Source organism: Garra rufa, chromosome 9 (genome assembly GCF_049309525.1).
Source record: "Garra rufa chromosome 9, GarRuf1.0, whole genome shotgun sequence".
In the NCBI taxonomy this organism is placed as follows: domain Eukaryota; kingdom Metazoa; phylum Chordata; class Actinopteri; order Cypriniformes; family Cyprinidae; genus Garra; species Garra rufa.
In genome coordinates this window covers 31,062,854-31,090,526 of record NC_133369.1, presented here as the reverse complement: position 1 = coordinate 31,090,526, position 27,673 = coordinate 31,062,854, and the positions used below count along the sequence as shown (strand labels likewise).

At 37.5% G+C, this 27,673-nt stretch overlaps 1 protein-coding gene across 1 annotated transcript; it reads left to right on the top strand.

Annotated features, from left to right (window-relative positions):
- The first annotated feature begins 960 nt into the window (after positions 1-960).
- setdb1b (SET domain bifurcated histone lysine methyltransferase 1b) lies at positions 961-27,673 on the top strand. Its single transcript, XM_073846719.1, has 22 exons — positions 961-1,146; positions 2,000-2,233; positions 5,819-5,982; positions 6,065-6,108; positions 6,814-7,111; positions 11,294-11,495; positions 11,573-11,646; positions 12,928-13,118; positions 13,292-13,421; positions 15,067-15,220; positions 15,315-15,446; positions 17,888-18,176; positions 18,504-18,856; positions 19,959-20,075; positions 20,198-20,367; positions 20,474-20,713; positions 21,273-21,437; positions 23,253-23,425; positions 23,599-23,686; positions 23,830-24,068; positions 24,214-24,302; positions 25,950-27,673. The coding sequence occupies exons 2-22, from the start codon at positions 2,004-2,006 to the stop codon at positions 26,065-26,067; spliced, it is 3,660 nt and encodes a 1,219-aa protein (XP_073702820.1). The 5' UTR covers positions 961-1,146; positions 2,000-2,003; the 3' UTR covers positions 26,068-27,673.

Genomic DNA, 27,673 nt, shown 5'->3' with positions numbered 1-27,673 from the left:
TACATTTCCTACCTTGAATATATAAAAACTATTTTTTGCACCCTCAGATTCCAGATATTCAAATAGTTGTATCTTGGCCAAATATTGTTCTATCCTAAGAAACCATACATCAATGGAAATCTTTATTCATCTTTCAGATGATGTAGGTTATATTACAATAAAAAAAATGACCCTGTGATTGGTTTTGTGGTCCAGGCTCACATTTATGTAATTTTGTAACAATATATATTTTTTCTAACTCCCTCTCCTGTAGTAGGCTACGTTTCCACTCTGCTAATTTTTTTATTTTTCAGGACTGTTACATTTTAACTAAGTAAACCAATAAACATCACAAGATGGGGCAATTAGCTAATGAACAATTTTGTTAGCCCACTAAAATCGAGTCTGTATTCATCTCGTCATATGAAATCTGTAAAAGCGCACATTTTTAAACACAGTATTCATTTCTTTATGTGTAAAACATTTCAATGTGGGGACAAAAATGCTGAATAAAAAAAGCATTATAGTTTTAATGTGGCCTTCATATAACAGAAGAATTCAACGTCAGCATAATGAAATCCTTATTATTTTCAGTAATAATACGTGAACAGTGTGTAGGTTCTTGCATTGGTTGTGGCTAAGGGCCTACACGTCTTTTTATCTGGAAAAAAGTTTCTTATATATTAATGCTGCGCTGTCAGTTAACGTTGCGGTGTAGCCAGCATTTCAATAAATTATTTTCATAGATAATTTAGTTTTGTTGATAGTTTCTTATGGAGCTAAACTGTATTTGATTCACATGGCACTGTAAAGTGTAGTCCTGCAGGGCAGGCATTTCTCAATTTCTCACAGCGTGTTGCTTCCTGGAGGCGTGCTCAGGTCTGTCGCTTGCATCCAATTGGTCACTTCAACTGCCACTCACTCCTTACGCAAAAGCCAATTGGTCAGCTTGTAACATTGTCATCAGCCAAGCACATTCATTGAGGTTTTTGTGTGCGAGGTATTCGAGGACCGAAGAATTTATTTTCAAATGTAAACAATTACACTAAAATGCCTGTTGTATAAGCGAAAGCTGTAAACGTGCTATTGTTGGTTTTCTGTTCAGTTAATGCTCGGCGAAAAGGAGAAATCCGCCAAAGAGCTGGAGGAACACACACGTTAGGGGAGGTAAGCTAACATAGTTAGCATTAACACAAACCAATAAAGCCCACTCGAATTTCTGTATTATATAGATCTTTGTTTGTTTGTTCATATGTTGGCTTTTTAAGACAACTAAAGTGCGGCGTGTGCATTTACATTTTTGAGCATAAATGGACACAATTAACTGTTTAACCCTTTCATCCGTGTTTTGCGCGCCGTTTAGGGGTCCTGCTTGCAGGAACTGTGGTTGTTGAAGTGTTGTTGTTACACACACGGACCGTTTTCATGTGTTGTGAACACAACTCTTCTACTTATCAAGTGAATGTCAGTCAAAATGCCATTCACGCCATATCTACATGATCAGACAGGTTGTTTACATATCCCAAACGACAGAAAGGTCACTTTGTGTTGTATACCATGTGATGTATATTTGCAACAGTATATTTGATGTTGCTAGAGTTCTGCATGTAATTAATAATTATAGGGAAAATGAGACTGGTGCCAAATTTGCAATGCAAAAAGTGACATAATACAGTCTTATTTTTATGTGGCATTGCGACCCTAAAATGAATTTTGAGCAGGCAAGCTACATGCAGGTGTTTTTCACCTTTTAATCTGGTTGAAAATCTTATATATAACTCTCAACTAAAAAAGTGGCTCCTTCAGCAAAATAGTATTTTTTTTTTTTTTTGGAACGGCCAAGTTACATTTCTGACTTGATCATTGAAATCAGAAGTTCCACATAGAGCAGTTTGTGCAAGCAGTCTCACCAACAAATTCCTCCAGACCAATTAGTAGGACTGATCCACTATAAATCTTTTTAAATGTTGTTTTATGATTCCTGTTGTGACATGTTAATACAGTTTTCCCTTTCTTTCAGCGTTATGGAGGTAGATGCCAGTTTGGCCTCAGGGATGGAGATGGAGTTGGATCCAGAGTTGGAGGAGGAGTTAGGGGTGTCTTTGGACGAGCTGCGCAAGTGGATTGAAGAGCAGGTGGACAGCAGCGATGCCGTGCAGCAGAGGAAAGCTCAGCTGGAGCAGCTGCAGGAATGGGTTGATCAGAGGGAGAAAGAGGTCGCTGATATGGATGCTCTTTGCTCCAATGCCTCAGAGTAAGTTTAAAGTGCTAGAGATTGTGCATCAACACAGCTAAAAGTGGAGTGAACAACTTTATTAAAAAATTAATGAGATCTCAGTCAAACAGACAAACTCAAAGTTTCTTGACAAATTGCAATACATGAATTCTTCATATTATATGATAAACAACTTCAGCAACTGATATCAGTCAATCCATGCAAATGTCAACCCTACCATGAAAAAGATTTTTGCTATACTGACAGCAGAGATGTCAACATTTGTTGGTTTAAATACCGATGTGAGGTCTCTCATAAAGCTTTTAAAACATTTTTTTTTTATTTTTAGATTTTCCATAGTCTGTGAAGTGCTATTTTCAGGCTTGTCACGTTCATAACAGTACAAATAGACGCATCAAAGTGTTCTGTGAAGAGTCATCGCTTCTTTATTTGTTGGGTATTATTGTGTCTAATTTGTGCATTTTAATTTGCACAAATCCTACAAAGTATGTAGTCTGTCAAAAACTGTGTCCTTTTTGTCACATCCTTAAGGCCCCGATCACACCAAATGCGCTTTTGCAGTTGGAGGCGCCTCTTTTGAATGGTTTTCTGTTGGCAATGAGCGTTCTGCGCACTGCTTCTGCGCCCTGGGCGCCTTGCGTTTTCGCCATCTGCTGCGCCTCGTGTTTTTGCAGGTGCGCTCTGAGCACCTGAAGTTTGAAAAAAAAAAAAAACTCTGAGCGGAAAAAAACGCCCAACGTCATTCGTGTTCTTTTCCATTGTCCAATCGAATGAATGGAGAGGCGGGCCTTCTGTTGTGGTGATGAAAGTTTACCATTGCTTAAAAAGTCCGGAGACTGCAAGAAATGGCGGAGAAACCTTTGGTGTCTGTCGTGGGTAACCCGGAGCGGTATTATTTAGGGTTTGTGCTAATATGACAGTTTACTTAACAGCAAAAAACTAAGATTTTAGAGCGCTCGTGCTATAATCGTTTGATTTGACTGACAAGACAGCTGTTTTGGTCGTTGCTTAGCAACATAAAAAAACGCAGCACACTGCTCTTTTATTAAAAGTCACCAAAAAAGGCAGTGCTGTGCGCCTCGCGTTTTTAGAATTAAAAGACGCGTTCGGTGTGATCGGGGCCTAACGCATGATTATTTACCTTATTTAACATAGAAAACGAGCAAGGACTGATATTTTTCTGATGTTTTCACTATGAACAAGGGTTTATTAAAACATAAACAGTTAGTATAGTTCAGTATATTGGTAATGCATACATTCTCTAAGCATTTATATTTCACATCTATTACGCAAAATTAGAGATCGACCGATATGGGGTTTTCTATAACTGATGCCGATGTTTAGAGGTCAGGGTCAGCCGATGGCCGATATGTGCTGCCGATTTTTAGGGCCGATATCTTGAAGTTCTCCCCTTTATTTGCATGCTAAAATGTCAATCTAAAAAGGATGCACATCATTTCTAAACTTTACATCATGAACAATGAACACAATGAACCATCTGCACTGCACAGTATTATTATAAAAGATTTAACCAGTTAACCAAACAAGTCAAACTGACCAAGTATTAAATATATAAAACAGATAATATAAAAACTGTCTATAATTTACATAAAAGTTTAAGAGCTGAGATTAATGTTAAACTTTAAATGATTTATATACGTAACTGAGAGGACCTGCCAGCAGATGGCGGCAAGACACTGATTTAATTAGTGAATCATATCATTCATTTGATTCGTTTGAACAGCTGATTCATTCCTGAATAAAGCAAATGACTCTCTTTATGAATGAGAAATTGAATCATTTCACTAGATTCGTTTAAAAACGCTCGTTCATTCATAAACGAAACACCGCTGTTTAAATGGAGATGCACAGCTGCTCAGTTGTGACTTGTTTCAGAATACTTTTGACGACAAAACAGAGCAAAATCTTATTTTTCACGATGAAATAAAGCAAAATCAGGCAATAGTGTAATCCGCCTGCCACCCACCCGCACTTTTATTTTTCTCAGATTTAGCAAACCGCACGTGATCTTCCTATTACAATTATTCTAATTCTTAGTTTTGCATGCTGATATGATGAATGGATGGTTCATTTTAACAGCTGATCTTCACATCGCTGCAGACTTACAGTATATATAGGCTTAATCACTCGTGCTTTTAAGCCAAATCCGTGCTGAAAAAAATAACTTTTACTTGCATCTGAACGTGACCATAGTTATAAACTCGCAGTATCTGAGGTGACGGAGAGGACAGCGTGGTCAGGTGCAATCATCAAAATATATTTAAAAGGAAGCTGGCGCCACGGTCCTGACCACACAACTCAGGTTCAGATTTTAGAAAATGTAGTTAATGTTTACATCATTATTGATTTATCTTATCCACGCGCGACCCACCCACAAGTTACACGAATGCATTTTTTTATTACCCGACCCAACCCGCGGATATAACCTCCTTCCGTGCATCACTGTCTCTGAGCGGGGCGGAGTAATCGCAACGCTGCATTGTTTGTGAGAGCCGCAGCGTTCTCCACCCCACGCAGAGTGAAATTCTCTGACTCCAATACAGGAAAAATAAAACAGAACTTATAACATTGGGGCTAATATGTTAGCAAACAAGCTGCTGATCGTTTTAGACTACAGTCTTTAAACTTAACTGCAAGTAAGCAAACCTTTAACAAGCTGTAGCATTATGCCAGTTACCGACGGTTCTATGCTTTCTTTCACTAAGTGAAAGCAAAACTTCATAGTTTACTAGTAATATATAGTACATATATGGCCATGGGACTTTGAAATATCAGAATTTAATCCTTACCTTGATCTCTCAGAAATGTTATTGAACCTTACAAAAGTTTTGGCTTGGGGTCCTTCACAGCAGCGCAATATACCGCACCAAAAACGCGGGGCTGCCCGCAGACGTGCCTGACTTTAAATCGGCGCTACTAAACACGGATATCGGCCGATGCCGATATATAAAAAAATGGCAAATATCGGCGCGATATATCGGCCGGACGATATATCGGTCGACCTCTACGCAAAATGTCACCCATAACGCTGGATTTGCCAATATGCTAAACAAAAATAAAACACTGGGTGTAAGTTTCTACTCCATCAGTAGCTGTAGGTCTTGTTTTTTTCTTCAAAGAGAAAGTTCACCCAAAAATGAAAATTCTGTCATTAATTACTCTCCTTCATGTCCGTAAGACCTTTGTTCATCTTCGGAACACAAATTAAGATATTTTTTGATGAACTCTGAGAGCTTTCTGACCATCGATAGACAGCAAGGGTCCTAAAACGTTTAATGTCCAGAAAGGTAGTAAGGACATCCGATTCTGGGTCTTGAATGTGGTAGTTGTGTCGCTATCTATGCAGGGTCAGGAAGCTCTTGGATTTCATCAAAAATATCTTAATTTGTGTTCCGACGATGAACGAAGGTTTTATAGATTTGGAACAACATGAATTAATGACAGAATTTACTTATTTGGTTGAACTATTCCTTTTAATACTTATGCCTACAATTAGTAGAACAATGTAAATGGGCCACTACGAGGTTGTGACAACACTGATTATCCAAAAGCCACCAGTCTTACATGAATCTGTTTTCAAAGGTCTGTGGTTCAGTGTGAAGCTCTGGTGAAGGAAGTGTACAGTAATATGGGTCTAGTTTATCGTGAGAGCAGCTCAGAGGATGAGGGAGGAGGCAGAGCAAAAACTTCGGAGGTCATCGAGATTGATGATGATGATGACGACGATGTCATTGCTGTGGGATGTGGTAAGTTAGATGCTAAATTTATTTATTTATTTCAGTTTGTAGATGTAAAATATGTATAGTAACATTGTGACTTCCTCCACAGTGGTTCCTCCCAAAAAGGTTGTAACTCCAGCTAAGGACACAGCGGTAAGAGAAGTGTATCATTTGTATAATTTGACAAACCACTCTAAAGGTGTAATGAAGTTTAAAGGGATAGTTCAGTCAAAATTGGATATTCTGTCATTAATTACTCACCCTCTTGTCCTGTAAGACCTTCATTCATCTTCAACACAAATTAAGATATTTTCATGACATCTGAGAGCTTTCTGACCCCGCATAGACAGCAACACAACTGACACATTCAAGGCACAGAAAGGTAGTAAGGACATTGTTAAAATGGTCCATGTGACATCAGTGGTTCAACCTTATTTTATGAAGCTGCGAAAATACTTTTTGTACGCAAAGAAAAATAACGAGATGCATTCACGAGAGAACCATGTCGCTGATTTTGTTTTCTTGGCGCAGAAGAATTCTCATAGCTTAATAAAATTAAAGTGGAACCACCGATGTCACATGGACTATTTTAATGATGTCCTACCTACATTTTTAGGCCTTGAATGTGACAGTTGTGTTGCTGTCTATGGGGGATCAGAAAGGTCTTGGATTTTATCAAAAATGAAGAAAGGTCCTATGGGTTTGGAACGACATAAAGGTGAGTAATTAATGACAGAATTTTCATTTTTGGGAAAAACTAACCCTTTAAAGCTTTACTGTTTGCACTTCATAAAGCTATTTTTTAGGTGCTTTAGTTGATGTTTCCTTTTGTGTGTTGTGTCTGTATTTTATTTAAAGTTTAAGGAGGCTTCAGCTGCTATTCAAAGAACATCTCAGCAGGTGCAGAACCTGGCCCAGTCTGTGAACAGAACAGCCCCATCGAGTATCACACCAGCTAAAGCAGTGGCACCTCCCACACAATCCCATGGTGCTCTGGCTGTTCCTGCAGTGTTTATGTCCTCAGGTCCAAGGAATGCACCCACTCAACCAAACCCTAATTTAAAACAGGATAATATCAAGATCAACATGACACTTTTGGGTAAAAAACGAACCAAGACATGGCATCGTGGAACACTTGTTGCCATCAAACAAGTGGGTAAGTGAATTAGGGTTGCACAGTATACCGGTACTACGGTAGTATCGCGATACTAAAGCTTAAAAATACCCGCGGTGCCATTGCATTTTTGAAACGGTGGTATCGTCCACACGGTAGTACCGTGAGATATGTTGTATGCACGGCTGGAACACTGTTTAAAACGTTTACATACAGGCCAGCAGAAACATTACGTTATAAGTTGATTGCTAAAATGTCTTTCTGCTGTGCTTTGTGTTGTACAGGCTGTCTCTATGCTTTATATGGTATTCAGTGTTTCCTGACTAGTGATGGGAAGTTCGGATCATTTTACCGACTCGGATCTTTGAGTCTCGTTCAGCAAAATGAACAAATCTTTTTTCGAGTCATTTCGTTCATTTTACCAAAATATGACTAAAAAGCTACGTGTTACTTCCATAACACATCTACTGCTTATACAAACGTTGATCACACTACAAACAAGACAAAACTATAATGCTATTAGAAACAGAAAAGATTAATTCATTGTTTACCTGGGTCTTCAGTCTATGATTAGCTCCCTCACCTCTATCTGTCGGGGTTCGTTCATCACGTGACAGCCCCATACGCTTAACCTATGCTGCCTGAGCCGGAAAGAGAATTGATTATTTAGTTCATCTCTCGAGTCTTTCGGGTTTGAGTCGTTCGTTCATCACCAGGGTTTCCGCGGGGTCTTAAAAAGTCTTAAAAAGTCTAAAATTTAAAAATCAAAATTTTAGGCCTTAAAAAGTCTTAAATTCTCTGTTCTAGGTCTTAAATAATTTTACACAGGTCTTATTTTTCCGATGTCCATGTAACGCTACCTCTAAAGCTCATTTAAATTCTCTTTTTGTTGTTTCCGTGGTGTTGTAGTTCTTTATTTCACAATTCCAAATATAATTTGCTGTATTTAAACTACAAATGAGACCAGCATGCAATAGCCAATCAGCTTTCTGTTACTGGCGCGAGTCTCTCTCGGATTGTACCGCAGAAGCTATGGGGAAGTACAAGTTTAGCGATACTTAGCTTGAAAAAACTGAATATAGGGCTTGGCTAAGGCCAGTTGCTAACAACTAGATTTTTTTCTCCCTCTGTGGAAGTTACTGCGTCTTCAGAATCGCAGTAGCAGAATACAGGTCAAACTACCTTTTTCTGTATATAATGTTATCAATAATAATAATAAATATAGGTCAAGCTAGCTGACCGCCAGCCTTCGAAATACTTTTAAAATGTTTTTTTTTTACTTGCCCGACCGAACAAACCGCCTGATTAAAACTGAAGTGACAAAAACAACTAGCGAAGCATCGAAAGGCAAGAAAGATTCATATTTTAATACATTCAACGTAAACAGAAATTGATAATGGATAGTGTATTTCTGGTCTATTTGTGACATACTTTAAAACAAATGAATGTAACAGCACTCTAAAGAAACACACTGAGGTAAAAATTTCAAATGTGTAGTTTATTTAACATGATATAGTTCAGTAATATACCAAGTGAGCTTATTGTTGAAAATTTTCACAATTACAAATGTTACTTTAATTTTAGCTCAATAAAAAATTAGTTAGTCAAGTAGTTACTTACATATTAGACAATATGCAACATTAGCAGAAGCATTCTCCTAGCAACGTTTTGCTATAATTCAGCGTTTTGATCGAATCAATTGAAATAACTCGCTCATGAAGTGACTTACCGCCACCTGCTGGTAATTTAGTGTATTTAAAAGTATGCCTCCACATCCAACATTTCTAATGTACATATTTATAAATCAATAAATGTATTTAAACCATTAATCTCACTTTTAATTTTGCAGTGTAAATTATGTAATCTCACTGCTAACAGCCATTTAGAATTTATTGATAAATTCATAAAATAAATTTTAAAGGTAATGCATACATTTCAAAAGTTAAAAAAAGGCCTTTATAAAGGTAAATCAAATATGCAGATTTAAGATGTAAAAGCTAATAGAGCACTGATGAAAATATTGCTTCAGAATTTTTTTTTTTTACGTCAGATATTTCTAGTGGTACTTTTATGGGGATATTTTGTGTGGAATAGTATCTGCTGATATGAAAAGTTCACAGTATATCGTAGTAATAAATTTAATTTATGACAGCCATGAAATTGTGTTTGCTTTTTACATTAAACACATTAAATATTACACGTATGCATGTAATATGATATCTATTTCCATTACAGGTTTCGGTCTTAAATTTCATATAAGGTGGTATTAAAAAGGTCTTAAAGTCTTAAATTTCACTTGTTCATATCTGCAGAAACCCTGATCACGTGACAGCCCCATACGCTTAACCTATGCTGCCTGAGCCGGAAACAGAATTGATTAGTTCATCTCTCGAGTCTTTCGGGTTTGAGTCGTCGGCTGTATCCGAAATCACCCCCTATACCCTCATTGACTATTCCCTACATTAGTCCACTCGTACAGTTCACTTGAAGGAGTGAATAAAAACGAGTGAGTGAATTCGGGCACTAAGTGCACCGGAAGGACTGCCGCTTTTGCATAGTATTGCTTGCTGTTTAACAATCATTTAAAATTGACAGTTCGAGTAGTAAGATTAAAGGATTTATCTTGAACTATGTCAAGGAATTTACGTATAAATTTAATAATCACTTTACAACGAATTGGTACCTGTGTTGTACGCTGTATTACGCAGTGGACCAGCGCGTTGTAAAATGAACAGATGGATGATTCAGCTGCTGGCGCCATCGTCTGGCGAGACACGGGAATTCAGTCGGCGTGCGACTCTCACAGTGCATTATGGGTTATCTCTAGCTGTTGAGCGTACATCGTTTGTACACTCGTTTTTGCGGTGCATTGTGGGATTGAACGAGTGCACTCGAGAACGTCCACTATGGTTTCGAACACCACTTAAAATGGCTGTCCCCTCAAATAGTTCACTATTTGAGGGTATAGGGGGCGATTTAGGATACAGCCGTCGTTCATAGTTGCGCAATTGCGCATGCGCGACTGAACGAATCACTCCCGGAGACGACTCGTTCTTCCCGAGTCACATTAAAGATTCGTTCAAAAAGAACGAATCGTTGAAGAACGACCCATCACTATTCCCGACGCTTCAGCTCAGTTTGAAATGAGAAGTTGCACGCGCACGTCGTTGTTCACGCTGCAGTTTATCAGAAGAGAGGGTCAGATTCACACCGTCTTAAGTAATTTAAAAATAGCAGCTTAATCAATTATTCAACATAAAAATATTTTACAAGAAAGTATTTTCGTATTTTTATTCATTTACCCACTCTTAGAACACGTGTAATAATTCGTTTCTGGAAGCATCTTTGCCAGCACGAATGCAATTCCATTCATGAACATAGTGGCTTTGCACTTAGTTCTTATCAATCATTGTATATATTTTTTTTCAACATTATAAATGAATGCGTTTTAATATACCAACTGGTAACTTTGAAATTTCAAGATATGCGAGCATAAATGCTCCTTCAGTAAGACGAGCAAGATGTTTTTGTTTCGTTTCTGTGTTCGAATCCGCTTTGGTTTGGGCGAATCACTGATTCACTAAGCCATTCAGGAAACAGTAATTTGATCCACTCCTGAATGATTCAGGCGTTTTGAAAGAATCGTTTGAACGATTCAGTGATTCAGTCATGAACACTGCTGCCACCTGCTGGTGGTTTTAAGTTTCCCATCATATTCAGAGTTTTGTATTTAAAACATTTATCTTATACCATTATTTATGCAATTATATGTACAGTCTAAATGTATAAATACCACATCTAAATGTCACTCCATAAAGCTTCTGTGCAGTGCTCAGATGAGTTTTGTTTACATGATTTTTAATGGATAACAGTAGCTAGTCATTCATTCACATTGATGAAGTATTCAGAGAAAAATCTTGTCTGTTTTCATTTACATCTTTTTGTTAATGAAATTTTGATTAATTTTTGTAGAATTTTAAATGTTTGAAAACTGCATGGTATTGCGATACTACTCGGTATTGTGATACTTCAACTGGTATAGTATCGTAAGTAATTTTTATGGTATCGTGACAACCCTAAAGTGTATACAGTTTATTGCTTGCATTGAATAATCCTTCACAGGGACTGTACAGTACATTTCATTTTGATATGTTTCTATATATATGAAAGCTAAATTTAATCAAAATCCTTGATTGATTTTTTTTAAATATCAAATTTTTACAGGGAACAATTTTAAGTACAAAGTGAAGTTTGAGAATAAAGGGAAGAGTCTTCTCTCTGGGAACCACGTGGCATTTGATTACCACCCAACACTGGAGAGGCTGTTCGTTGGTGCCCGTGTTGTCGCCAGGTACAAGGATGGCAATCAAGTCTGGCTCTATGCAGGCGTAGTTGCTGAGATGCCCAACAGCAAGAACCGTATGAGGTAAGAATCTGAACAGAAGATCTCAGGATAGTATAGAAGGATAGAATGCATTGCTTACTGACTGAATGTTGTTGCAGGTTCCTGATCTTTTTCGATGATGGTTATGCCTCATATGTGGGCCTGCCTGAGCTCTACCCAATCTGTAGACCATGTAAGAAACTTTTTTTTTTTTCCCCAGCAATTTCAGTTTTTGCCATCTCTCTTATAATGCAATATTAAAAGGATAGTTTACCCAAAAATGGCAATTTGATGTTTATCTGCTTACCCCCAGGGCATCAAAGATGTAGGTGACTTTGTTTCTGAACACAAACGAAGATTTTTAACTCAGACCGTTGCAGTCTGTTAGTCATATAATGGCAGTGAATGGGCACCAAACCTTTGAAGGTAAAAAAAAACAAACATGCACAGACAAATCCAAATTAAATCCTGCGGCTTGTGACGATACATTGATGTCCTAAGACACGAAACTATAGTTTTTTGCGAGAAACTGAACAGTATTTGTATAATTTTTTTTTTTTACCTCTGATACACAGCAATGTCTAACTGTCCTGAGCGCCTGCTCAGCATCCGGCACGTTACATGTGTGCGCACTCTGGCGTAGTATATGCCAATTCTGGAAGCGATCTGTCACTCATTTACACAGTGCACAGAGATTGTGTGGATGGCGGCTATTCAAAATGGTAATTACTTGCGCTTATCCTGATTGTTCAAACCTATTTAAAGCTGAAAGACTACATTTGCTTGCGCTAACTCATCCGGGACTCTTGACTTCTTAGAGATTTCCTACTTCTGAGCTTAAATGCTTGAAGTTATGGTTGCTTGCTCTTCGGCTGGATATCAACACACCCATAAACTTAGTAAAATTGTGGAGGGGCTGCAGTGATAATTTTTCCCCTTCCAGCGTTTGCGTGTATTACGCCAGAGCGCGTACACGGGTAACAGGGTAAAGACAGTTGGACATTGCTGTGTATCAGAGGTAAATAATGATATAAATACTGTTCAGTTTCTCGTCTTAGGACATCAGTGTAACGTCACAAGCCCAGGGTGTAATTTGGATTTGTCTGTGCATGTTTTTTTTTTACTTTCAAATGTTTGGTGCCCAGTCACTGTCATTATATGACTAACAGACTGCAATGGTTTGAGTTAAAAATCTTTGTTTGTGTTCTACTGAAGAAACAAAGTCACATACATCTTGGATGCCCTGGGGGTAGGCAGATAAACTTAAAATTTTCATTTTTGGGAAACTATCCCTTTAAACACTGCTGGAATTTTTAAGATATTTAATAATTATAAAATATCAATAAATAATAATAAATTAAATTAAAAATTAACTAACTTTGTAGCCATTTAAAAAATAAATAATACTAATTACACATAATTTGTTAAAATGGATCTGTCTACATTTTTGTCTCTCTCCTTTTTTTGTATTCAGTAAAAAAGACTTGGGAGGATATTGAGGATGCATCATGCAGAGATTTCATTGAGGAGTACATCACGTCGTATCCCAACAGACCTATGGTGCTGTTGAAACCAGGACAAATCATAAAGACCGAATGGGAGGGAACGTGGTGGAAAAGCCGTGTGGAAGAAGTGGATGGCAGCCTTGTCAAAATGCTTTTCCTGGTCAGTTTGGCATTGCATATAGCTAGAAGTGTTATAGTTCCTATAATAATTCATTTGTTGCTAGATTTCTTTAATCATCCCTCAACAATCGTCTCATGAGCAATCATGTGAAGGGTTTTCTGTATTTTAAATGACACTTGAACATGAACAATTTTGTTTATTTAATGTTGCAGGATGATAAGCGGAGTGAGTGGATTTATCGTGGGTCTACACGGCTAGAACCCATGTTTAATTTGAAAATGAACACAGCTAGCAGTCAAGAGAAGAAAATGGCTGGCCAACAAAGACAGCGGCCTAATATGGGTAACAGATTGCTTTGTGTTTGTCCTTATTTATTTGTCTGTCATATTTTATGCAGGGCTCCAGACAAAAAAAATCACTTAAAAAGCCATTCGTGCCACAGAATAAAAGTCAGTCTTTTTTTTTTTTTTTTTTAAACTTTCACATTTTAGTCATACTGTCATGTGTTTAATTCTCCCCTCATTTTACAGCATCAGCATTTCCACATATCCATCTTGTAGATGTCTTGGGAACTGGCAATTTTATAAATTTCCTACCGTAAACATATCAAAACTTAATTTTTGATTGATAAGGGCTTAATTTGGACCGATTTTCTCAATATTTGGATTTTTTTTGCACCCTCAGATTCCAAATATTGTCCTATCCTAACATTACATCAATGGAAAGCTTATTTATTCAATTTTAAAACACTGACCCTTATGACTGGTTTTGTGGTCCAGGGTCACATATGTCTTGCACACATTCAATTTGTTTTTCTTCATTAGTAACATGCATTTATATAGGAGGTGTTAAATTTTGTCTTTAGCTCCTTGCATTCTTTCTTATCATGTAGACAGCAGGTCAAGTAAAATATGGCTATGTAGTGTAGCATGTATATTTGGCAAAATGCCCATCTTTGTTTTTACCAGGCTCCGTTTATGAGCACTGAATGGTTATTCTGAGGTAAATGTATTGTCATGTGGCATTGTTTACAAGTTTTACATGTTTTCTGCAGTTTTGAAACTCTGAATGAGCGATTACATGAGACATTTCATTAAGTTGTATTGTAGGTTCTCTTATAATATATATTTTGATGTCCATCCATCTTTATTTTCTTACTATAGTAGTAAAGAGAAAGATATGGGTTCAGGGGCTGCTTGAACTGAGTTGCTAAAACGATCGTTCATGCCACATTACAGAATGCTAAAACTGTATTTTTTGTTCGAATTTTGTTATGAATTTGGCAGAATTCTAAAGCCTATACTTTGTTTATTAAAAGGTGATGGAGCACAAAGTCTATTGTGATTGCTGGACGGCAATCACACAAAATATAATATGAAGTTTACCCATTAACAGAACACCATAAGATCTATGGTGACTGTCTATAAGATCTTGATAAAAAGAAGCCATATTAGTATAGGTTATAAAAAAGAATTAAGGATTTTGTCCACACAGCTGACAGTTTTACCTGTTGTAGTTTGTTTTGAAGTTAGACACTGACACATTTACTGCTTTTCTGCACTTTTACTTCGCACTTCTCCGCCATTTTTGATCTCTCTCATGCTGCCACAACTGGAGCTGCTTTTAGCAGTTGTGCCGTCAACGCTGCTGTTCGAAAGTCTAAAACTCCACCAAAACTCGATGCACATTGTTGTCAGTTTATTACGCCGACATAACAAAAGTTGTGATAGCAAAACAAGCCGGCAAAGGCATTACATGCAAATTTTAAAAGTCATAACATGCACGTTTCTATAGTGGGCAATGGCGATCTTAGCAGAAATATCACTCGCAAATATTTTTTTTGGTTGCAAATGCGACTGTTTTTATTCTGGAGCCCTGCATGCATAATTTGTATATTTTTACGTGAAATTTTATGCGCAAACAGTTCTTATTACAAGTATTTACTGGTCTGTCCCATTCTCATCTTACTAAAACTATGTGTTTTTAGGAGCTTTGAGGACAAAGGGCCCTGTTGTGCAGTATACTAGTGACAACAGTGCTTCTGCTTCTGCTTCTGCTTCTGCTTCCAGTCGGCCTGTAGCCCCACAAATCCCACCAGCTCGGCCAGTGACTGCTGGACCCCCACAGCCTTCCCGCACTGAGTGAGTGCTTCAAGAGCTACTCTTTGTTTATAATACAGCATTTATTAATCCAGGTCAAGTGTTTAATCATGTTTTTCATTCTCTTCCATTTCAGGAGTCCTAGTTTAAAGAGCCAAATGGCTAAAAAGAGCACTGGTCAGATTGCACTCCAGCCTCGTCAGGCCATGACCACTGACCTTCAGCCCAAAGCACTAATTGGCACTGTTCACCAAACTAATACCTCCAGGTTAGTGTGACAACCAAGTGCTTGGTACCTGTCACTGCTGTGATCTATATACAGTATCTCACAAAAGTGAGTACACCCCTCACATTTCAGCAACCATTTTAGTATATCTTCTCAATGGCCAATACTATAGAAATGAAACTTGGATATATTTTAGAGTAGTCAATATGCAGCTTGTATAGCAGTATAGATTTTTTTGGGGTGTTTTTCAATTTTTTTTAGATAGAACAGTGGAGTGACAGGAAGTGAATGGGAGACAGAGATATGGGGGGTGGGATCGGGAAAGGTCCACGAGGCGGGATTCGATCACGGGAGACCCGAGGCGCAACTGCACCATATGTCGGCACACTGCCCACAAGGCTATTGGCACCGACGTATAGCAGTATAGATTTGCTGTCCCCTGAAAATAACTCAACATACAGCCATTATTGTCAAAATTGCTGGCAACAAAAATGAGTACACCCTAAGTGAACTTGTCCAAAGTGTTAATATTTTGTGTTAGCACCATTGTTATCTGGCACTGCCTTAATCATCCTGGGAATGACATTGACCAGAGCTGCACAGGTTGTTGCTGGGATCCTCCTTCACTCCTCTATAATGACATCTTGGAGCTGCTGAACATTAGACACATGGTGCTTCTACACCTTATGCTTGAGAATGCCCCACAGGTGCTTAATAGACTTCAGGTCTGGAAACATACTTGGCCACCCCATCACCTTCACCTTCAGCTTCCTCAGCAAAGCAGTTGTTATCTTGGTGGTGTGTTTGGGATCGTTATCATGTTGGAAAACTGCTGTTCGGCCTAGTTTCTTCAGTGAACTGCACCTCCCCAGTACCAGCAGCACTCATGCAGCCCCAGACCATGATGCTACCACCACCATGCTTGAATGTAGGCAAGACACAATTTTCTTGGTGGTACTCACCAGGGCATCACCACACATGCTGGGCAAAACAAGTTTATCTTATAGTCTCAGACCACAGGACATGGTTCCAGTAATTCATTCTCTTTGACAGGTTGTCTTCAGCAAACTGTTTGCAGGCTTTCTTGTGAGCCAGCTTCAGATGAAGCTTCTGTCTGGGACGACGCCTATGCAAACTGACAGTGTTGCAGTGTGTGGCGTATGGTCTGAGCACTGATAAACTGACCTTCTACTTCTGAAACCTTTAAAGCAATCTGTTTTTTGAAGCCAGGTTCTGCACCTGACGCAACTTTGTTGATCGACCCTTGCGAGGCTTGTTCAGAATAGAACCCATCTTGGAAAACCTCTGTATGACTCTGACCACTGTAGTGTTAACTCGGTTTCAGGGTGTTATTGAACCTCTAAAAACCTTAGCCATCTTTGTGGAGAGCAACAATTCTAATTCTCAAATCCTCAGAGAGTTCTTTGCCATGAGGCGCCATGTCGAACATCCAGTCTTCAGTATGAGAGAATTGTACTTAAAGCACAAAATTTTAACTGCTCTAATACAAGATACACAACTTTGTATGGTCCTATCAAGCAGATGAAATATAAACATGATGAATAGGACATGTGGCTTTGCATGGCTAAGCAACATACTGCTGTTATCACTTAGGGTGTACTCACTTTTGTTGCCAGCTATTTTGACAATAATGGCTGTATGTTGAGTTATTTTCAGAGTACAATAAATCTATACTGCTATCCAAGCTGCACATTGACTACTCTATAATGTATCCAAGTTTACTTTCTATAGTATTGTCCCTTGAGAAGATATACTAAAATGGTTGCTGAAATGTGAGGGGTGTACTGACTTTTGTGAGATACTGTATCTGCTAAACACTGTATATGCCACATTTTAGGACTTTGAATTTCTGTCAGCATTTATGCTTTGTATTAGTGTCACAAGTTGTCCAATCAAGGGGTCCATAGTGTTTTTAATCCAATGACAAATGTGACCCTGGGCCATAAAACCAGTCATAAATAGCACAGGTATATTTGTAGCAATAGCCAACAATACATTGTATGGGTCAAAATTATTTTGTTTTATGGCAAAAATCATTAGGATATTAAGTCAAGATCGTGTTCCGTGAAAATATTTTGTAAATTTACTGTAAAAATATATCAAAACTTATTTTTTAATTAGTAATATGCATTGCTAAGAACTTCATTTGGAAAACTTTAAAGGCGATTTTCTCAAAAAAAAAAAAATTTTTTTTTTTACACCCTCAGTTTCCAGGTTTTCAAATGGTTGTACCTCGGCCAAATATTGTCCTATCCTCACAAATCAACGGAAAGCTTACTTATTCAGCTTTCAGATGATGTATAAATCAATCAATTTCAAAAAATTTACTTTTATGACTGGTTTTGTGGTCCATGGTCACAAATACATATACTCAATACAGAAAATTCCAACCTCAGTGTATTTTGTAGTGTATTGAGATGTAATAGATATATTTGGGAAACACAGTGTACTCTTTCTTGCAGGCTGTTTCTTCTGCAGTCTGGACCTGTGCATACGTTGACACCAATCACACCAGCCCCACATACTTTGCAGACAACTGTGTCGACTTACACAAGTGAGCGTATTCCTCAGGAGCCATCATACCAGGCTCCGAATGACAGACTCTTCTACCTTACACACAACTGCACGGTAGAGTGTCTGAAGCGCATCCGGCCCACTCGTCACAACCTGCATCGAGGACGCAACCCACTTCTTACTCCATTGCTCTATGAGTTTCGCCGCATGACTGCCCGCAGACGCCTTAACCGTAAGGTTAGTGTGTCTTAGGGTTGTGGTCACATTTACTGCTGTTCAGCAAAATTTTGCTTTTAAAATCCAGTTTATAGCAATCTAAGAGATCGGAAGTTTCAAGTGAGGGTGATAGATTTCCCCTTGTAGATTTTGCATCAGGTTTAAGTTGGTCATGTTGATGAACAAAATGCTGCTTGGTTTGGAAGTGACTTTTGTGTGAACTGTGCTTTATATATTACTATAGTATTGATAATGGACAATAGGCCTTTTTCCGAAAAGTGTTTTTCAATGGTTGATTTAATACTAATACACTTACTAATTTATATTAACCCTCTTCCTCTTGTTCAGATGTCATTCCATGTCATCTACAAGTCCCCGTGTGGCTTGAGTCTGAGAAATATGGCAGAAATCCAGCGCTACCTTTTCCAGACACACTGTGACTTCATCTTTTTGGAGATGTTCTGTCTGGACCCCTACGTGCTGGTGGACCGTCGATTCCAACCCCAGAGACCATTCTACTTCATCCGGGACATCACAGGCGGTCGCGAAGACATTCCCTTGTCCTGTGTGAATGAGATCGACAACACCCCTCCACCCAGTGTGGCTTACAGTAAAGAGAGGATCCCAGAAGATGGAGTCTATATAAACACAAGCCCAGACTTCCTGGTGGGCTGTGACTGCACTGACGGCTGCAGAGACAAGTTAGTATCATAAATTAGCTTTTAACGAACTGGATCATCCAGAAAAACTACACTTTTATTAAAAATATAAATTTTAAGTATTATTATTTTAATATTTTGATATGTTACAGCCAACGTGTGGGAGGAAAACATGAAGCAGGAAATTAGTTAGAAACAACTCCTGAAGTCTATAATTTGTGTAAAGGTTTCAACATTAAATCTTTTTTATGTCCAGACTTGCATCAAGATTAGTTTAGACTGTAAAGTATCAAGTGGTGGAACTTCCCCCAAAATGATTATGATTATTATTATTATTATTATTATTATTATTTTTATTTTTATTTTTTACAATTCATAGTCCCTATGAAGTCAGAAGTTTTTTTTTTTTTTTGGCTTTTAATATGAATATGTTAGCTTCCAGCAATCTGGATCAGTGATTTTGATGACATCCCCCTGCACTTCAGCTTCTCATCAAACTTTCTATCCAATCAAATGCTCTCTAGAGGCAGTAGCATCACACCCACTACACTATAAATAGATGCTGAAGCTCCAGCTGAAATCAGTCACTTGTTCAGAGAAGTACTATTTTCTTTACGGTGAATGGCATGTAGTGCACTATATAGGGGTTTGGGAACAATTCAGACGATGTAAATACGTGTACCGTTGGGGGCCAATAAAGTCTGGTTTCGTGTTGTGTCACACGAACTGCCACAGCATGCAGAAACAGTCTGCTTCTGTCCAGAGAAACGATAGTCTGTAGTGGATCATATGCGTGGTTGGCGCAGACCACAAAACGCATAGGACATGTTTGAGTTGTACACAGAATGCTATTTTATATAGAAATAATGCGATATGGATGAGTTTGTGGCTGTTGTACACTGTCTCAAATGCAGCTTTACCCAACTAAACGATTCTGGCCCAAACTCTGATATAAACGAAACGCTATTGGCTATTTAAAAAAAGGGGGTGGGACTGCTGGATATGTTACTTTTTACTTGATTGTTACTTTACAACTTTTTAAAAAATTGTATATGTTTTTCAAAACCATATGAAATTAACACACATGAGGAGTACATTTCTAAGACCTAATGTCCTTTGTTTTGTACCTTTTGCTTGTTTATAGATCCAAGTGTTCGTGTCATCAGCTGACTCTGCAGGCCACTGGGTGTGCGCCCGGTGGGCAGATCAACCCCAGCGCTGGATACCATCACAAGAGACTGGATGAGTGTCTCCCTACAGGGTCTGTCATATACTACCAACCCTCAATAGTGTCATTATCATGTTGAATTACAGTGAGACCATTCAACTTAATGTCTTGCGTCTCCCTTTAATTTTCCATCTCTCTCTTTTTCCCCCTCTCAGGATCTATGAATGTAATAAGCGCTGCCGCTGTAATCCGCAGATGTGCACTAACCGTCTGGTTCAGCATGGTTTGCAGGTCCGACTGCAACTGTTTAAGACCCAAAATAAGGGCTGGGGCATTCGTTGCCTTGATGACATTGCCAAGGGCTCATTTGTTTGTATCTATGCAGGTAACACACTCAAAACAGTACATTTTTGTGTCCTTGTGGATGTTGCACATACAATAGCACTGGGCTGTTAGTGCTTTACAGTAATGATTGTTATTTTCTCGTTCAGGTAAAATCCTGACAGATGACTTTGCCGATAAAGAAGGTTTGGAAATGGGTGATGAATACTTTGCCAATCTTGACCACATTGAGAGTGTGGAGAACTTTAAAGAAGGTTACGAGAGTGAGGCCCACTGCTCTGACAGCGAGGGCAGCGGGGTAGACATGAGCAGGGTTAAACTACCTGCTTCCCAACACGGTAAATCCGCCACCAAGATGGAGGAGCGTAACAGCAGCACTACTGGCAAAAGTGAGAGACCTATGCACACATCTTACTATTCTGCTTGTTATAAAATTCAGTGGCTTTGGGAATATCAAGGTTAATGGGGAAAACATTAACAACACCAATTTTTGTAATGTCCATATAAACGAGTACAGAAATTGGGTGTCAAAATCATGAATCCTCCTATGGAGGAGGTGTAGCCAAAGTATTTAGCCATATTGATGGATAGTCTTTATTGCATTAAAAAACTGATTTTGACAAGGTAAAAGGCTGTTTTTTTTACACTACTATTGAGAATTTTTAACCAAAGTATATTATAGACTTTTCATTAAGACCCTAAAGAATCATATGAACTTGTTGAAAATGGGCACCCCTTAAAGTAAATAACATGTTTGATGTTTTTTTGTTTTTATTGCTGTTCACATTCATATTTTTAGTGTACTGTAATAGAAGTAAACATTTTAGTTTTTAATTTTATTTTCTTTGATTTTGAGCACAAGTTCATTTTCCTGCGACATATATTCACCAGGTGAATGTTAAAATCTTCTGAAATATATATAATACTTTTTTTTAATCCACTTACTAGGCCAAGATGATTCATCTGAAGACAGCGATGACGACAAAGATGAAGAGTCTAACGAGGATGAGAGCGACAGCTCAGACGACACATTTGTAAAAGACACTTATTACTCCACCAGCTCAGTGTGGAGGAGCTACACCACCCGCAGACAGGCCAAGGGAATGAAGGAAGGTGAGGATACATGAGTGAGGTCCTCCTGGACTGATAGATTAAACACAGAGACAGAAGACAGGCCACTAGAGGGCAGGCTTGAGTAGAAATTCAGTTATGTCTGCAAGTCTTCTAAATTGTCACAAAACCTGTCAAGAACAAGGTCTGGGGTAGGATTTTCATCATGTTTACTAATTATTAAAGGGATAGTTCACCCAAAAATTTAAATCACCCCATGATTTACTCACCCGTAAGTCATCCTAGATTTATATTACTTTTCTTTTTTTTTAGACAAATCCTGTCGGACTTATCTTACTGGCTCTTCCAAGCTTTATAATGGAAGTGAATGGGTGTTGAGATTTTGAAGGCCAAAAAAGTGCATCCGTCCATCATAAAAAGTACTCCACACAGCTCCAGGGGTTTAATAAAGGCCTTCTGAGAAGAATTGATGTGTTTGTGTAGGAAAAATATCCATATTTAAAACTTCGTAAACGCAGGGGGTCTGTCCCGGTCTCTTTCTGGGAGAGGGGCTATAAAATCAGAAATTTAAATTGAAATGCATATTCAGCAGTAAAATGAACTAATATTACCAACACCAAGAGCTATAAAAAGTTAACATTAGTGATGTCTGTCAATCAATAAAAAAAAAAAAAATAAAATAAAAATAAAAACTTTTATTTGTAATAAATCATGACTAATTGCTTATATATGTAAAGCTCTTCAGTCTTATACAACAGCCCTCTGCATCAAGTTAGGCTGTTGATAAGCCTGTCTGGGTTTATTCTGCAATAACAAACAGCTGGATGTACATCCCGTTTATTACACTGCTGCTTGCCGCACAAGTAAATAATTAGACAAAACATTTGATCAAAACACACAAGGAAATTAAACGGTTGAGCCTGTATATTAGATGTGTGCAGCTCTTAAAGTGACAGAACTAAACATGCTGCCGATTGTCATTAAAGGAACAGTTCACCAAAAAAAATTACATTTGTCATTATTTACTCACTCACATGTTGTCCCAAAGCTCTATTTTTTTCCCCCTTGTGCTAAACACAAAAGAAGAATGTGGATAACAGTAACTGCAGTAACTGGTCCCGACTGACTTTGATAGTGGGGAAAAATAAATAAAATACTATGGAAGTAACTGGGGAGCAGCAACTGTTTAGTTACCCACATTCTCAAAATAAGTGTTCAACAGAAGAAAGAAACTCATTCGAGTTTAGAAATAAACCAGAGAGTGAGTAAATGATGACAGAACTGTCATTTTTGTGTGATAGTAGACTAAAAAACAAAACACAGAAAAATCACTCACTGCTCTTGACTGAAAAACTTTAATACAATTGCTTTAATAAGAGTCAATGCATAATTTATGTATATAGTGTTTTATTTTTATATTTGTTAATTAAATATTTCTGAATGCTACTGCTAAATACACCTACTGTACCTGAAAAGTAAAGCCCTTTAACTACAAATTTGTTTTATTTGTATATTATGTGTAACCCATCTTTATTCTTGTTTTTTAAAAAAGATAAAATAATGACAGATTTTTATCTTTGCCCACTTTGGCCTAAACATCTGCTATTCTTTTGATCTTATATTTAGTTACCTTGTTAAGGCTTTGGTTTTAAAATAAGGGAATTAGTTTGGCTGTACTGCTCAGACAACTTGCAAAATATTAAAACCAACATGACAAAGAATTGTGGTAATATTGCGAATCGTCATATTTCTGAGAAAAAAAAAAACGTGATATGATGTTTTAAAATCTTGACCACTATTCAATTTGTTCATTTCAGTAAATATTGACTTTCCCTTCATTCTCTGTCTTGGCTGTAGAGAGTCAGGACAGTAAGGATGGACTGAATGCGCCCGCAGGTGAGGATAGGAAGCCACCTACGATGCCAGAGGAGACCGGGAAGAGTAAAGTGGCATCTTGGCTCACCAGCCAGTCCTCTACTTCTGCAAATCAGAGCGTCAAAGTGGAGGGAGGGATAAAGACAGAGAAGAAGGTCTGTTTAATTTTCACACACCCTGTTCCCTTTTGAAGTTTTTCACATTAAATTACTCTTTCTAGTCTCTTTGTTCCTCTTTCTTACTGTCTGATACACACACTGCTGTCTCTCTCAGTTTTTTCCGCTGATCTTGCACTCTTATTATAATCTTATTTCTGTCTTTTGTTTAGGATGTAATGACCCTCTCTGACAGTGATGATGTGCAAACTATAAGCTCAGGATCAGATGACAACAAGGAGAGGGCGAAAAAGACTCAGGGTAAGATGGAGGAAAAAGGAAATAGCTTGTTTTCCTGTGAAAACCAAATTAGCACAATTAGGAGGAATAGTCTCATTCATAAAGTCCCTGTATCAAGCCATTATACAGAACATTGTTAGATCTTTTTCTCTCTTTCGTCTCAGCTGTGGTGAAGAGGCAGGTGGCAGTGAAGTCCACACGTGGCATTGCTTTGAAGTCCCACAGCATGATGGTAAAAAGTGGGGGTGGGAGTGCAGGAGGAGGTGGCTCAGGCCCATCTCATGGACAGGGAGGTGGTGGGGTCGACAGTGGCCCTAAAAACACCCGCCAGTTCTTTGATGGGGAGGAATCTTGTTATATCATTGATGCCAAACTGGAGGGAAACCTCGGACGCTACCTCAACGTGAGTACAACAGACACAGATATGAGTGACTTGCATTGGTAATTTATGTAAGTCTAAGGTATCAGGGTATGGTTGTTTTAATTCAGTAATAGTTTGAAACTACTGTGTTTATATCCTCTCTTCTTCTGCTGTCTTTGTCCCACAGCATAGCTGCAGCCCCAATCTGTTCGTCCAGAATGTGTTTGTGGATACTCATGATCTCCGCTTCCCCTGGGTGGCCTTCTTTGCTAGCAAGTGAGCATAACACCAGCTTTTATGTTTTATTTAATTTTATTTTGCATTTAAAAGTAATGATTTGAATTTCATAATTTTACCTACCAGTTATTGGCTGGTATTAATCTTTTCTTTTCTTTTCTTTTCTTTTCTTTTATTTTGCATTTTTAAAGTAATAATTAGAATTTAATAATTTTACCTACCAGTTATTGTCTGGTATTAATACATATTTTATTTTTTTATTTTATTGTGCATTTAAATGTAGTAATTTGAATTTAATAATTTTACCTACCAGTTGTCGGCTGGTATTTTATTTTATTTTTATTTTATTTTATTTTATTTTATTATTTTTAAATGTAATAATTTGATTTAAAAATGTTACCTGCCAGTTATTGGCTGGTATTTTATTTTGCATTTAAATGTAATAATTTTACCTACCAGTTATTGGTTGGTATTAATATTTATTTATTTTTTTCATGTTTAATATTGGTGTCTTAATACTGTCATCTACTGTTCATTTAAAGTTAATCTTAAATATGTAAGGGATAATGTACAGGCAGCCGGTAGTTATCGCAGAAATAATCCCCGACAGTGTGATCTGGAACTGTGACATTTTAATTGTGGTCCCAGCGGGATGTTGAAGTTGATGTTTTTGGTAGATTCAGCGAAAGATGGATAAAATAATCGTAATACCTTATTAAGATCCTCTGCTTCATACTTGTCGTAGTCTGTCTCCATTTTTTTCTCTTTTAGCCAGTCTTTGAGAATTTTTATTGCCCATTCTGTATTTTTTTTGTGTTGGCTTCGTAGCTGTCATGCTCTATTTTGTCAAGTTGAGTCTCAGTAAGCTCTCTGTGTCTTGTCGTTGTTTGTTCTTCGTAGTTCAATTTTCGTTTTTTTGTCTTAATTGGGGAGTCATTTGATTCGTCCGAATCTATCCACTGTTCAAACGTTTTGTTTTTACCATACATCAATTAATGTCGAAATTTTCCATTGTTAATTGTGGTTGTCCAGTGTTTGTCACAAGATGGCGCCAAACGGTAATCTTTGTTTTAAACATACAAGTAGTACCGGCTATGCGTTATTACTTTGGAGCGGTTATTATTTGAAAAGAAGGAACCTGCAAATGTCTCAACTGACCAATCAGAATCAAGCATTCCAGAGAGCCGTGTAATAAATATAAATATTAACACTTAAATGACATCTGTAGCAAATCTCATAATGAATATCAATTTCTTTTTTATGTTTCATTATTTTATTTATTTATATATATTTTTTGCGCATTTAAATGTAATAATTATTATTGACTGGTATTATTATTATTTTTATTTAACATTGGTGTCTGTGTAATACTCTCATCTATGGCTCACTTTAATCTTTGAAATAAATACTTAATGTAATTTAAACATTTAAATTAAATCTTTAGCAAATCTCCAAATTAATATCTCCTTTTCATGCTGCACATTATCATGTTGTGATGCATGAATTCACTTATTCATTTTAGTTTTATTTATTTAATTAAAATAGTGCAGAATTTTAATACAAGCCATTTATCTTTTATTGGCCATTAAGTTTTGTTTAAAGTACAGAAATATAGTATATTTCGAGATCATTATGCTGCATGTACACATAGCTGCGGGCTTTGTATTAACTTGCGTGTTCCTACAGGCGAATCCGAGCAGGGACGGAGCTAACGTGGGATTATAATTATGAAGTTGGCAGCGTGGAGGGCAAGGAGCTTCTGTGCTGCTGTGGATCAACAGAATGCAGAGGACGACTGCTGTAAAACACACACAAAGACACACACGCACTAAATGTACCTCCTATTATAGATGTGTTAGTGAACACTTACTTGGAGCTTCTGGAAGTAGGATTTATCCAGTAAGGTCTGTGCTACTGATAAGAACTGAGCAGGCTCTGAACAAAAAGGAACTTGTTCAGTACCTTACTAAAGTTGTAAAAAAGTCTGCTTCACAGAGTTCCGCCTTAAGCTCTCCACGAAATCTATCATTATGGTTTATGCAATCTTTTCTGTAAGCACCTGTACCTTTTTTGTTTTTATACATCAATCTCAATACCCTGATGTTTTGCTTAGTCAATCTTTTGCTTCTTTTATATATGTAGTTTTGATAATGAATTTTTTTTTTTCTTTTTACTCATGGTTTTGTGATTGTCATTGTATGCTACTGTGTAAATGTGCTGTGCTTTTGTTTGGTCAAGTCTATGAAAACAGACAAAACTGTACTTTTGTCGCAATTTGAATTAAAGTTCTACAAAGACCAAAAATGTCATCCTGTGTTGTGACACTTGGCTCACATGTCTAAATATAACACTTACTGTGACTTCATGGAAGATTTTACAAGTGTAATGAGTCACAAAGGTCCAACACTGGGATATAGCAAGCCATGTTATTTGAAAATGGAAATCTGTTACTAAGCTCAGTGCAAATAGTAATGCAACACTCTTTTGTTTGCTCTCAGAAGTTTGACGGCCACTCGATTGCTGTTAAGTTTTTTGAAAAATGGAACTTCTCCTTGTGACTTCCAATTCAGAGCCTTTACAGCATTTGACACAGCAGCATTCTAGCAATAATTTAATGCTTGTATTACCAGTATGTAATGGCTTGCAGGAAACAGCTAGAAGAAGTAAGTGAAACTAACAGTGGTGTACTTCTGCATAAACCTCTCTACACTGGGGTCAGAAATGGTCACATGTGGGTTGAGACACACTATGTGCTACTTCTTATATTGAAGGGCATTTCACAGTCGACAAAAGCTAAGACTCCGCTCTCTAGAGAAGGTGTAACCTATTAGAGTTGAATTGAGGAAGACTGACTTAAGCGGATGATAAAATGGTTGATAAGTGTCTTATCCGCCTGCTGGGACTGGTAATTGTTTGTTCATTTCTCACAAGTAAGAAATCTTTATTTCTCTACAACACATTTGCTATTATAAATCCTTGTGTAGTTTAATTAGTCAGGAAAAGAGTTTGTTTATTCTTGCAGCTATTCATGTTTTATCTCTTGAGTTGCACAGTGTTACTTTCATTACATACTGTATTATTCCTAAATGCACTAATACTGGGTGTAGTGTCACATGCATAAATATGATAAACATTTTGTTTTATATAAAGAGAATGTCACTGGTTTGAACAACTCTGCGAAAGTTTTTTCTGATAGTTTATTTTGCTGTTTGCTTTAATCAAAGAAAAGTTTGAGTTTTGACTATTTTGCTTTGTGTGCCAGTATGTTCATGAGTTTTTATTCTATACAATATATAAAATTGATTACTCATCTGTATTTGTGTTTAAGGTGCCAGTGGAGAGGATGGCACTCATCTGTTCTGCGGTTCTGGTGAAAATGTCCAACTGCCCTGTAAAACAGCTCTTTCTGG

Bases quoted from the DNA above. Each gene is read 5' to 3' on its own strand.
- setdb1b (XM_073846719.1), top strand. From the start codon at position 2,004: ATGGAGGTAGATGCCAGTTTGGCCTCAGGGATGGAGATGGAGTTGGAT. The intron at 2,234-5,818 runs GTAAGTTTAAAG...CTGTTTTCAAAG, and splicing joins CTTTGCTCCAATGCCTCAGA to GTCTGTGGTTCAGTGTGAAG. The intron at 20,076-20,197 runs GTCTGTCATATA...TCCCCCTCTCAG, and splicing joins GATGAGTGTCTCCCTACAGG to GATCTATGAATGTAATAAGC.